Source organism: Lolium perenne, chromosome 7, assembly GCF_019359855.2.
Source record: "Lolium perenne isolate Kyuss_39 chromosome 7, Kyuss_2.0, whole genome shotgun sequence".
NCBI classification, from domain to species: domain Eukaryota; kingdom Viridiplantae; phylum Streptophyta; class Magnoliopsida; order Poales; family Poaceae; genus Lolium; species Lolium perenne.
Window position 1 is genome coordinate 41,109,462 of NC_067250.2, and position 13,732 is coordinate 41,123,193.

At 53.4% G+C, this 13,732-nt stretch overlaps 2 protein-coding genes and 1 pseudogene across 2 annotated transcripts; all 3 read left to right on the forward strand.

Annotated features, from left to right (window-relative positions):
- Nucleotides 1–1,652: 1,652 nt before the first annotated feature.
- Nucleotides 1,653–2,809, forward strand: LOC139833567 (probable carboxylesterase 12; annotated as a pseudogene).
- A 2,378-nt stretch (nt 2,810–5,187) lies between these two features.
- LOC127317734 (tuliposide A-converting enzyme 1, chloroplastic-like) lies at nt 5,188–6,550 on the forward strand. Its single transcript, XM_051348334.2, has one exon. The coding sequence runs from the start codon at nt 5,438–5,440 to the stop codon at nt 6,404–6,406; it is 969 nt and encodes a 322-aa protein (XP_051204294.1). The 5' UTR covers nt 5,188–5,437; the 3' UTR covers nt 6,407–6,550.
- Nucleotides 6,551–9,866: 3,316 nt separating this feature from the next.
- Nucleotides 9,867–11,187, forward strand: LOC127317732 (probable carboxylesterase 12). Its single transcript, XM_051348328.2, has one exon. The coding sequence runs from the start codon at nt 9,946–9,948 to the stop codon at nt 10,912–10,914; it is 969 nt and encodes a 322-aa protein (XP_051204288.1). The 5' UTR covers nt 9,867–9,945; the 3' UTR covers nt 10,915–11,187.
- Nucleotides 11,188–13,732: the final 2,545 nt, after the last annotated feature.

Genomic DNA, 13,732 nt, shown 5'->3' on the forward strand with positions numbered 1-13,732 from the left:
TGGCTTGCCGAACTTTATCGCGGTGGTTATTCAGGGATGTGTTCTAAAATACACATCCCAATGTCGAGCCTTTTCCACATACAACGAGAGCAAAGATATGCATTATCTAGTTTGTGTTTTTAAAATTAATACTAATGGTGGAACCAGCAACCCCAGAGAACATTTCCTTACTGGAATTCAAACTTAATTCTTAGTCATAATTGCACTCTTCTATTTCAGTTATTTATTTTATAAACCATTCCACAAAACTCTTTCAATACAACACCTCATTTGGGATTTAAGACCGCTTTAAGAAAATCTAGATAATCAGCAATAAGGGGCATTAAGATTTACTAGCTAGTAACTCCTTCTAGTTCGATAGTCTACACCTGAACTGTGTACTTGTAGCCATCAAGCTATTTTCTGGCGCCGTTGTTGGGGAGCTCAGTGCTTTTGGTCTTTGCTTTTAGTTGCTAATTTATTTATTGTTCTACTTTAGTTGTTTACGAGTTTCAGGTGAAATACCATGAAGGACTACCAACGTGAGATACAACTTCAAGCTGTGAAGACCTGCGGCCCTACCATGGACGCTTTTATTAAATCACACGTACTCATCAATCTAAAATGGTATGATATAAGACCAAATAATCTTTCCTCTCAAGCTGCTCTCGCGCGGGGCAGCTCCAGAGGGCACCCAAACCCTAAACAGAGCTCCCCATATCCCGGCCACTCCTTGCCGTTGCTGTTGCTGGCGTCGGTGGCTGTGGCGGCGCCTGGCCGCAGAAGGCGGAGGGCATGGCGGGCGCCTCCAACACCTCCCCTACGCGCGAAGAGGCGGCGGTTCTGAGGGTCGCATGATACGGTGCGGCGGCTCGACGGCGGGTGCTGTGGCGCAGGTCCGGCGAGTGGTGCGGTGGAGGTTCAGGAGGCATCATGGGAAGCTCGGGAGACGCCGACCACGGCTGCAAGCCCAACGACGCTGCTCGGGTGAGGGGACCTGACGCTGGCCCGATCTAGGCCTACTCTGGGCTGCAAAGCGGCGGCGCTGCGCAGCGCTTGCGCAGGCAGGGTGGCAGCCGTGGGAGTTGCACACAGGTGGTGCTGCTCCAGGGGGCTGCGGCGTAAGACGGCCCTGATGGGCTTGGTTCTTGCTGCGAGCGTCTTGACGAGTTGGTGGTGGCTGGAGGGGAGAGGAATGGCGGTGTGGCGGGTGCTGCTTCCTTCTGTTGCGAGACGAATGGCGCTCCGCTGGTGTTACATCCTCTTGAAGGGAGAAGAATGGCGCAAGGCGTTGCATCCTCCTCTAGAGAGAAGAATGGCACCGCGGTGTTTCATCCTTCCAATGGGAGTGGAATGGCAACGTTGCAGGTGTTGCATCCTTCCATCTAGTGCGCGGCAGCGGAAGGATGGATGGCAGCATGTCAGACTTGCCGGGAGGTGCGGTCGGACGTGGAGGCAAGGGCAGCGAGGTTGGTTTGTTGGCTGGCCGTTTTCTTGTCGGGCTTGGGCAGGTGATGTTGCCGATGAAAGCCGCTCTCCGACTGTGGTCGGAGTCATCGACGGTGGCGCCTACATGTGTCGTTTTCTTATTGGAGGCGTGGATGTAGCTAACCTCACTTGCCTTTCTCGACATGCTCCAGGGGAAACCCTAGATCTGTTTTCCAGATCGGATGATGGCGGCGCTATTCGGCTTCGCTTTCCCTCTTGGGGCATCGTTTTGGAGCTGGTTTCTAGTCAGGTGAGACCCGTGGTTTAGGAGGGTCTCTGTAGGTGTGGCTTGCCGTTGTTTAGGTTTTCGCCCAGTTTTCCTCCAATGAACCGAGCAGTGTGGGACTTCTGACCCATTTTTTTTCTAATCAATGGATTTAGCAGCTCTCCTGCTAACATTCAAAAAGAAAAGGGTATGATATAAACCCAATGTTATTAGATTTACTGCAATCTAAAATGTTTGTAGGAGATGATACTAATGATCCGTATGGGCATGTCGAATATTTCGAAGATGTTCGTGCGACTTTCAATTTAAATATCTTCACCACCGCTACCTCAACGCCCTCTCCGCTTTGTCTGGCGCCATCGCCGTGTCCGTCGAGTACCGCGGCGTGCGAGCACCCGCTCCCAGCCGCCTACGACGATTCCTGTGCGGTGTGAGGCGCTCGCGTGCGCGGTTGACGCCTGCGTCGCCGGTGGCGGGGGATCGGAGCTGTGGCTTGCGACGCACGGGGACGCATCCCGCGTGTTCCTCGCCGGCGACAGCGCCGGCGCCAACATCGCGCACAACGTCGCCCTGCGTGCCGCGGCCGAGGTGGTCACCGGCGTGATGCTGTTGCACCCCTTTTTCTGGGACCCGTCGAACACCATGGCGCCGGAGCTGGAGGTCAGGATCCGTTGCGAGTGGCGGTTCATGTGCGCGCGGCCCGACGCCAAGTTGGACGACCCGAGGATCTGCCCGACGTCCGCCGGGGCGGCAACGCTGCTTGCGGCGATGCCGTGCGGGAGGGTGATGGTGGCCGTGGCCGAGGACGACTTCCTGGTGACCAAGGGACGGGCGTACCACGCGGCGCTGCTCGCGAGCGGGTGGCGCGGGGAGGCGGAGCTGGTGGACACGCCGGGGCAGGACCACGTGTTCCACCTCCTGCGACCGGGGACGGAGGCGGCCGCCGAGATGTTGGGTCGCGTCGCGGATTTCATTTCTCGTGCTTGACTACCCTTTTGTCTACTGCGTGGCATCGTCTGAGTGTGACTGAGTGACTGAGTGAGGCGTGTCATTTTGTGAGCAGGATCTATTATTCTCGTGGATTCATACAAAAATAAAACTCAGTGCTTTGAAATACTCAGTATACGACAAGTTTGCTTAGCTACACTGACCGGTGCGATGCTGCGTGGCTGAATTCAGGTACCGTTCCCCGTAAAGAAAAAGAATTCAGGTACAGTTCTCGCGAGTACAGTACGGGCGTCCATATAAATAGCCCTCCGTTCTCAAATACAATATTCCTATACAAACTATTTTATTATATATACAAGGCCACCAATATTAATCGAGAAAGATTGAATAGATTTCTACCTGGTAGGATGGTTCTTAATCTGGTCATAGTGGGGAGTAGCTTAGAAAAATAACATGCAGTTAGATATAAGTTGTACAACCTATTATCCCTTCTTGTCATCTCCAGAATTTAATGATAATTAATTTATTTATAGTAAGAAATTAATTCGCTAAGGGAAGATAAATGGTACAATGCATAAAATAATTTTTCCTTATTTTTTTAAGAGATCATCCTTTAATCCCTTAGACTGCTCATAGTGAGAGTAACATAGCTAGTAACATCACATATCTCAAGACATTTTGGTGACATGGCATGCCAATAAATGAAGAAAGAGAGTGAGATGGTAACTAGCTATGTTACCATAACATCACACACCCCAAGGCAAAATGAGTCTACAACATAATAAATGGCACAATGCATGACACCACATATAAGTTCCTACCCACTATGAAGATAGTAACCTAGACTAGTAACATGACATATGTTACTAGTCTAAGTTACTCTCCACTATGACCAGCCTTAGCAGCTAAGGAAAGACAACATTGTCTTTCCTGGCCGTGGAGGCGAGGTGGGGATTCTTTGTGAAGCTGCAAGGTGTGCTACTGCTTCTCTCCTGGTCGGCCTTGGTGGCGAGGAGGAGCAGAAGCGTGGCGTATTGATTTTGGATCGGGGAGGGGGATCATGTCCTCTTCGTCGATGCGGCGTGTGGTTGGTTGTTGCTAGCCTGCAACTTCCTCTTCCTTACCATGGTGGCCAGAAGAGAAGCGGTGGCGATGCACTGGCGGCCCATGCTCGCCGGCTTCTGCCTGCAGGGTGCTATGGGGCTTCTGGACAAGAGCTGCTTCGACCGAAACAAGCGGTGTCCTACAGCGGCGCCGTGAACTTTGGCCGGCAAAGCGGCCCTTCTTCAACCTCCAAGATGAAGGCCCTACGGCGCACTATTCGTCGGAGCTCAACACTTCTCCACCAACAAGTGGTTCGTCCCCGGAGGAGGAGGAGTGGCCAGCGGATCAGATGCTTCGCCGGAAGAATGCTGTTGAGCAGCTCGGCATCGTATCTCGACGGGAACGTCTCGAGATCGCCGGCGAGAGGTGGCGGTGACGCCTAGGGACCCGATTGCTTTTCTAGCTTTTGTCCTAGGGTGTTTGGGTTAACACCTGTGCAACTGTAACATTCTTATGATGGACGAAACTGCTGAGCCAACGAGTTATTTCCTAACCAGATATCTTCCCAGAAACGAGTATTCATACCATTACCCACTTTGAGGAAAACCCTAGCAAAAAACTCCTGTTTGACCTCCATCAATCCTTTCCAGAAAGGAGAATGAGTAGGTCTAGCTTGCAATTCCGACAATGTCTTCAGTCTAAGGTATTTATTATGAAGTAATTCTTGCCACACACCGGTTTCATTAAGAAGTTTGAAAAGCCATTTACTCAATAAACACCTATTTTTGATCTCTAGAACTTCGAAACCTAAACCACCTTGATCTTTGGGTCTACAAACAATGTTCCATTTTGTAAGCCGGTATTTTTTTTTTTGTTTTCGTCAGACTGCCAAAAGAACCTCGATCTATAGAAGTCCAAATGTTTCCTTACCCCAACAGGTATTTCCAGGAAAGACAACATAAACATCGGTAAGCTAGTTAAGACTGAATTAATAAGAACTAACCTATCACCATAGGATAATAACTTACCTTTCCAGCATCCCAATTTACTTTCAAACCGTGTTTCTACCGGATACCAATCTGAATTCCTGAGTTTTTTTTGTAATGGATCGGATACCTAAATATCTAAAGGGGAGTTGTCCAGCATCACATCCAAAGATCTGCTTATACTGGTCGTCCTCCTCTTTTGCCTTTCCAAAACAAAAAATCTCACTTTTGTGAAAATTAATCTTAAGCCCCGATAACTCCTCGAAGAGACACAAAATTAACTTCATATTAACAGCTTTGTTGAGGTCATGTTCAAGAAAAAGGATAGTATCATCAGCGTACTGTAGTATAGAGAGACCTCCCTCCACCAAATGCGGGATTAATCCTCCGACTTGACCATCCACTTTTGCTCTTTCAATTAGGATGGCAAGCATATCCACTACAATATTAAAAAGCATTGGAGATAAAGGGTCTCCTAGACCCTCCACGTGTGGAATGGTAGTTCTTCAGGGGTTGGAATGGTAGTTCTTCTGGGTCTTCTAGACCCTGTGACCGGCGCCGCTGGCGGCTAAAGCACGGCGCACCTCCACCGTCACCCGGACCAGCTCCATCGAGCCACCCGCAGCCAAGCTTGTGGATATAAAAACTTCCAACTTGTTCGAGCCACTACGGAGTACTTCTTAACTACTCCTACCTCACTTTTCCTCTACCGCATTCGATCCATATTGCAAGCTCGCCTTCACCTTCACAGAGCGCATCCACAGGAATGGCTCCCAGCAGCGATGCCGCCTGCCCCAGCGAGGTCGAGACCGAGCTCTTCCCCTTCATCCGCGTCTACAAGAATGGCAACATCGAGCGCCTGTTCGGCACGCGCACCGTGCCGGCGTCCGTCGACGCCACCACGGGCGTGGCCTCCAAGGACGTCACCATCGACCCGGCCACCGGCCTCTCCGTCCGCCTCTACCTCCCGGCAGCCGCCGCAGGCGGCAGCGCCAAGAAGCTGCCCGTCCTCGTGTACGTCCACGGCGGCGGCTTCATGGTCGAGTCGGCGGCCTCCCCGACGTACCACCGCTACCTCAACGCGCTCGCCGCCCGGGCCGGCGCCATCGCTGTGTCCGTCGAGTACCGCCGCGTGCCGGAGCACCCGCTCCCCGCGGCCTATGACGACTCCTTGGCGGCGCTCGCGTGGGCGGTTGACGCCTGCGCCGCCGGTGGCGGGGGATCGGAGCCGTGGCTCGCGGCGCACGGGGACGCGTCCCGCGTGTTCCTCGCTGGCGACAGCGCGGGCGGCAACATCGCGCACAACGTCGCCCTGCGCGCCGCGGCCGAGGGCGCGGCGATCGCCGGCGTGATGCTGCTGCACCCTTTTTTCTGGGACCCGTCGAACACCATGTCGCCGGAGCTGGAGGTCAGGATCCGCCGCGAGTGGGCGTTCACGTGCGCGCGGCCCGACGCCGAGGTGAACGACCCGAGGATCTGCCCGACGTCCGCCGGGGCGGCGCCGCTGCTCGCGGCGATGCCGTGCGGAAGGGTGATGGTGGCCGTGGCGGAGAACGACTTCCTGGCGCCCAAGGGACGGGCGTACCACGCGGCGCTGCTCAAGAGCGGGTGGCGCGGTGAGGCGGAGCTGGTGGACACGCCGGGGCAGGGCCACGTGTTCCACCTCCTGCGACCGGGGACGGAGGTGGCCGCCGAGATGTTGGGTCGCGTCGGGGATTTCATTTCTCGTGCTTGACTACCCGTTGATCCTTTTGCCCACTGCGTGGAATCGTCTTGAGTGTGACAGAGAGATTGAGCGAGGCGTGTCATCCTGTGAGTAAGATTTACTATTATAGTGGTTGAATAAAAAAGGAAAAAAAGCTCGATGCCTTGAAATCTACTCCTACTCTCTTTTTGTTCGATTTTTTTTTTGACATTTCTAACTACGCTTAAAAGATACTCCCTGTTCCATTCTATAGTACCTATAGTTTTTTGACACGGAAATTAACGCAAGAGTAGTTTTTACACAAGACCCCTAGCTGAACGATTTGGGATCAACGTAAAATTTGGAAAATCCATATCTTACTAACTTACCATAACAAATTTAGGACCTTAACGATTTGGGAGCTGAACGGGAAACTTACCATAACAAATTTAGGACCTTAACGATTTGGGAGCTGAACGGGAAGGAGGTAACCGAAAAATGCTAAGCTACAACCTTATATTCTGAAACAAATGCCAAAAATCTATAGGCACTATAGAAAGGAATGGAGGGAGTATTAAAAACCAGCAGCATATGCCCACATTTACCAAAACACATCGTCCGTTTATCAAGGCCTTGTTTACAACTCTAGTATTTTCACCTCACGAAGTTTGAGGTTGAAAGTGGATTTAGTGTTCACCCAATTCTCTACCACCCTCTGAAATACTTTTTCTGAAAAATACAATACATCAGTATGAGGGCTGGTGAGGTACCCTAAACCCTAAATCACATGAGCTTAAAATTTGGTGAAAATAAAGAAAATAATCATCGCACACCAAAATGCGTCGGGCCGCTAAGCTACCCGAACTAAATGTGTAAGATTGGCCATATGGTCGATTTCGTGTCCATAGTCCGACCCAACTTAATCGGCCTGATGCATATGTTCCCCATTCCTTAAGAACGAAGATCGGCGCAGAGAGCTGGTGGGTTTGTTGACCATTTTTCGGACCTGGTTCTTTTGTCCTGTATTAAATACTACTCCTATTAATTATGCGCTTTGTTGGTTTGATCGATGATGTGGAGGCCGAAAGCGATAATACACTTTCATTATTCTGTTAATGGAAAGTGATATATCAATGTAGAGATTATCATGCATATGGTTCGAAAAGAAACCAGTGTTCAACATTGTAACTAAGGCAAAGATTCCTGAGATGCTCTCGTGTTCAATGTTTGGGCTTGGGCTTTTGGTTAGCTGAGGTAGTATAGTCGGCGGGGAGAGGGATCAACGATCATTCTTGAGACTGTTGCATCATATAACTTGGATTTGTCAGTCTTTTTTCAACATTGCAAGGCTGCTTGTTTGCATGGCGGGAAATAAGTAGTTATCTCATATCATTTTATTTATTTGTTCTCGAGAACTATGTTGTCTATTTAGTGGAAACAACGATTAGGAACTATGTATTAATTTAGATGTACACTATATAAATTAATTTAGTTGCAATTGCAACATTATTGGATTTTTGTATTTCTATGAATCAATTTGGTGAAAATAAAGGAAAATGATTAGTGCGGACCAAAATACGTCGGTTGGCTAAGGGCATCTCCAACCGGCTGACCCAAACGGACGCGCTGGGCCGTCCGTTTTGGGCCGTTTGGGTGGCCGAGCGGACACGCGGACAGCGGCACGCGTCCGCGTGTCCGTTTGGGTCGCGCGCTGCGCCCAACGCGCGGACGCAACGCATAATCGGAGAAACAGCAAAACAAAAGGAAAAAGCCAAATCTAAACGAAATTTGATTATGCCCTATTTTGGGTAAATTTGTACATAGCCCTATTTTGGGCAAATAACTAGCAAAAGAAGCCCCTATATGGACTTTTAAATTTAAACTAAAAACCCTCTATTAGGGTTTGGTCGGCGGCGCGATCGCCGCCGGTGCGCCGCCTAGCCCCTGTGGGCGAGCACGCGGTGGCCGCCTGCAGTACTACCCCCAGTAGTACTTGTCGTCGTCGGCGTCGATGACGACGACGCCCCCCGGCGGCGACGCGCTGTTCCGGCTCGAAACGCCGGAGGGCACCGGGGACTCCGGCCAGGGCGACCACTGCGCCCTTTCCCAGGCGGAGTCCGGGTTCGGCGGGCTCGCCGGCCTGCGCAGTCGTGCCCTCCGCGCGGACTCACCGCGGAGCTGCTCCTCCGCTGCGGCCGCAGCTCCGCCTCGTAGCCGGAGCGTGGCCCGGCGCTCCTCCTCCGCCGTGCGCGCGGCCGGCGCTCCTCCTCCTCCCGGAGCGCCGCCGACGCGCTGCCTCCTCCCGACGGCGCGCCGGCTCGAGGAAGGCCCACGCCTCCGCACGGGCGTCCTCCTGGGCCTTCCCTGCCGCCTCCTCCAGCGCGGAGGCTCGCAGCGTCTCGGCGAGGTGCGGCCATTTGGCCGCCTCGTCGAGGTCGCACTGCTCGCGGACGCCGCGAGCGCCGCCGCTGCGGCTCCGGGTCGTCCTCGTCCTCCTGCTGCTGGGCTGCGAGCGGGGGCTGCTTCTGCGGCAGTGTGTGCGCGGGCGCGCGAGGCCGCGCCGTCGCCGACGTGAAGCACGTGTGCCGGCGCGCATCGTGCTCCACCTCGAACCACAAGTCCCGCTTGGGACTTGCGTCGCCGTACGCGAGGTCATCCCGGAGGTCCACCGGCAGCTGCGCGCGGCGCTCCGGGATCTCCGCGACGCGGGCGCGGCCGGACCCCGGGATGGGCGGCACCGGAACCCGATCTGGGCTCAGGTGCCAGCCGTGGGGGAGGTGCACGTCCCCCCACGGCATTGGGACGCCGGCGTCCTAGAACATCTGCGCCACCGCTACGGTGACGTAGATCCGGTCGCGTCTGGGCGTCGTCGGCGGCCCCATCTGCTGTCGACCTCGTGGTCGTTGGCGGACGGCTCGAACTCGCGCTTCGGTGCCATGGCGGCGCGGAAGCTTCGAGCTCCCGCGTGCGGCCGGAGTGGAGAGAGTTGGGACTAGATAGGGATAGTCCCCTTCACCAGTCCACATTTAATAGGACTGGGGCACCGACAGGTGGGCCAGCCATGCGGACGAGGCGGACACGCGAGAACGCCGCGTGACATCCGCGACCACGCAAACCCGGACCAGATTTGGGCCGGGTTTGCGTCGTTCCGGACTCCGCGGCCGTCCGCTTTTGCGGTGCGTTCCCACGTTGGGCCGCGTTTTTGTCCGACTCGACCCAAACGGACGCGCGGGGGCGCGGTTTGGGTCAGCCGGTTGGAGATGCCCTAATCTGCCCCAACCGAAACAGATACACGGACCGACCCAATTTGACCGGGCCGATGCCTTTTCCCTCCAAAACTAATTTTTTAGTTCTTCTAGAAGCGATTCTAAGAAAAAAGTTCTTCTAGAAGCGATTCTAAGAAAAACGTTCTTCTAGAAGCTCCGGGTCCACTTCACCGATTTTCCAGCACAAAAAAGGCTCCGGCTCCCGCTTTTGATACCCACCTCACTGTTGATCACTACCGACAGCATATACTGCCATAGCGCGCACCAACCGTTCTCCATTTCTCCCACCACTACCTAGTGCGACCGCAATCGATCGAAAGAACAATGGCGGCACCGGGCGCCGACGATGAGATCCTCTTCGAGTACGGCCCCATCTTCCGCCAGTACAAGAGCGGCCGCGTGGAGCGCTACAGCTTCCCGCCGATCCCGGCCGGCGTCGACCCGGCCACGGGAGTCACCTCCAAGGACGTGGTCATCGACTCCGCCAACGGCCTCTGGGCGCGCATCTTCCTCCCGCCCGGCATCCACGACGGCGCCAAGCTCCCCGTCGTCGTCTACTACCACGGCGGCGCCTACGTCCTCGGCTCGGCCGCCGACCCGATGACGCACAGCTACCTCACGGGCCTGGTCGCGGCCGCCAACGTGCTCGCGGTGGCGCTGGAGTACCGCCTTGCGCCGGAGCACCCGCTCCCCGCGGCGTACGACGACTCGTGGGAGGGGCTCAAGTGGGTGGCCTCCCACGCCACGGCCGGCGGCGGCGGCGAGCCGTGGCTGGCGGACCACGGCGACCTCTCCCGCGTGTTCCTGGCGGGCGGCAGCGCCGGGGGCACCATCGCGCACGTGATGGCGGTGCGCGCCGGGGAGCACCCGGGCGGGCTCGGGATCGGCATCAGGGGCGTGCTGATCGTGCACCCGTACTTCGGCGGCGCGGCGGACATCGGCACGGAGGGCACGACGGGGAAGGCGGAGAAGGCCCGGGCGGACGCGTTCTGGCGGTACCTGTGCCCGGGCACGCAGGGGCTGGACGACCCGCTGTCCAACCCCTTCTCCGAGGCGGCCGGCGGCAGCGCGGCGCGCGTCGCGGCGGACCGCGTGCTCGTCTGCGTCGCCGAGGAGGACGGCCTCCGGGACAGGGGCGTGTGGTACTACGAGAACCTCAAGGCCAGCGGCTACGGCGGCGAGGTGGAGCTGCTCGAGTCCATGGGCGAGGGCCACGTCTTCTACTGCATGAAGCCGCGGTGCGAGAGAGCGATCGAGATGCAGGAGCGCGTCCTCAGCTTCCTCCGCAAGTGACACCGCCGTGCGCGCGAGCTTGCAATGGTGCAACGGATGGAAATGTTCAATCCCGTGCCGTGGTGAAGTAATTTTACAGTCTGTATGATGTGCCTATGGTTGAGCTTGAAAGAGCTCCATGTAATAATTTCTTGTTCGTCCGTTCTTTGTCTCGTTGATGCAATGTCTCAGTCCCTCAAGAGCCAAGAACACTCTGACGCAGGGAGCTAGTGGGTTTGTTCACCAACTTTCGGACCTGGTTCTTTTGTCCGATTAATTGTGATGTGCTTTCTTGCTTTGATCGTGCAAAAAGTGGCTCGGGTACATCATTGATCTTTGATGGCGAGGCCGAAAGCGACCAAGCACTTCCATTATTATGTTAATGGAAAGTGATGTACCAAGAAAACCCGTGTTTAGCCCGAAAACACGGTGGTGAACCTGCGGATGCACCCACCCTAAATCCCACCCTCCATTGAGCATCGGCATCAGTTCGTTATTAGTATCTCTGCATGCATTAAATGTATTCTTATTCATTTTGATGTCGTATTATGGCTGTATCCTCATTAAATCCATAAAATATACTGGACCCACAATCTGATGTCGGCAGGAGACCTTGACCCGCGCATTTATAGCAGCAACGACCACATGTGCAAGGGCCACCATAATGCAATCTGTCCATGCACTGGTCAGCTTCTCCATCCCCAAAATCCATCGTCCTTCCCCCAGGACGGATGTATAGTTTTTGACAAAATACGACGAATTCGAACAGAAGTAGGCGAAACTCATGCAAACATAAGCGTAATTTAGTGATATTTAACTTATATAGGCGAGTGCGCCCCCACCCGTTGGTGGCGGCGGGATCGGCACGCCGCGTGCGCTCAGCCTCCATCCTCCCGACGCGCGGAAGTCCGGCGGCGCAGGGTAGCCCGCCGCGTGCAGGAGTCGCCCCTCCCATTGGTGGAGAGAGCGGCGGCCGAAGCCGTTGTTGGCCGCACCGTCGTTCGCCATTGCTGGTTCGTTCGAGTTCGGGGAGGATTTGGGGGAAGGCGAGCGAGGTGAATGCGGGGCAGCCGGGGTAGTTCGGCGATAAATAGTGGTAGGCGCGCGTGAAACCGAGGCGACGGCATTAACTCGCCGCGTGGAAGCTACGCGGCCGGCGAATGCTGACCGGCGGCAGGCTTTTACAGCGCGCGGAAGACGATGCGATGAGGACGACGATCGGTCTCTCGCCGACAAGTTGGGGCCACCGGACGCGCGGGAAGTTTCATCGGCGTTTCCCGCGCTTTCGTTTCGTCCGGACTCCCCGGGGGGCCGGGGATGGCGTGGGCTCGCCGGATGAATTTAGGCCCAAATCCGGACGAAAACGAGGAACCGGGGGCGTGACTGGGCCGAATTTCGCCATCCGAATGACAAAACGCGGTCCTGGGGGCCTCGTCGGGGAGACGAGTGGGGATGCTCTCATCTCCTTTAGTTTTGTGCCAACAGATGGAGCACTCACCTTATCCCTTTTCAAGCCTCTCCAGTTCTTGGAACCAACTATTCTGCTTTGTCGTCCTCTCGATTTCAGATCCTAATAAGCACATCTACGGATTTGCTTGTCCATGTAAAATACTCCATAGATTTTGAGAAGTGCATATAATATCTAAGAAGGCAAAATTTATGTGATCTTTATTTCCTCTAAGGATTTTCCTTTCACCATGTCTCCACTAATCTCTCGCTCCTCTTCTTTTTCACAACTCGTGATGAATAAAAATCGGGAGGAGGACGATGGTGCTGTTCCAGCCCCGCATTAAACATAAATCCATTAATGCCCTAGGCCCAATTAAAAAGAGGAGGCTCATTAAATGCTTAGCAGCTGTGTAGTAGTATCCAGGACGTATTCTCAATTACTTCTGCTTTTACGATATAGTAATGTTACCTTATGCACAGATCACAAAGCAACTAATAAACGTGCAGATATAGGGTGGGAGAGTAGATGAGAGCCAAAAGTCCGGCTCAGTGTTTAGCCTTGTTACCTTAGCTTTCGAAAAAAACATATATTTTAAAACAGAGGTAATATTTGCTACTCTCTCCGTTTTTTTTACATCACACTATGGATTCAGTTAAATTTAAACTTAATCAAATTGAATAAAAATATAAATATATCAACAACTATAATATGGAAAAATATAATATGAAAATAGAGTTTATCACGATTCTAATACTATAGATTTTACATTATAGATGTTGAAGTGACATGTTTGGGCATCACAGAGCTAGAAAAGCATTTTAATCAAGTGGTGCAATAATTTTATTGTAAATTTCACTTTTTACCCCGCAGCTATGAATTTGTGATACATATTACCCTATTTAGTGAAACTTCTACTCAAATATCTCATCTTTACTGCCAGTGGTGTACTGATGTTCATAATTTGTTGTCAGTTTTTGTCTCGTTGATGCAAATGTCTATATTTCTCAAGAAACAAGAACATTCTTGCACACAAAGCTAGTGGGCTTGTTCAGCCATATTTTAAACTTGGTCCGTGATATGGACATTACCCTTCGGCTAACCAAAATTAGACTACCTCCTCCGTCCCAACTAGGGATCCATGAAGATTGCCCAACAACCAAGATGAGCCTATATGTTGGTTCCAGTAAAGGAGATCTACCTGAAGAAGGATTCTTGACGAACAAGGAAATACTAGAATAGATCTCTTTGTAACCTGGTCGAGTCAGGACAGAACTCTCGGGACCTGGCCTGCTATATAAAGGTCAGGAGAGGGTCTGTCGAGATACAACTTCAACACGTGGATCCACCGCAAGTTAGAGTTAGAACCCTAGAATCTTCGCCTCCCAGCGA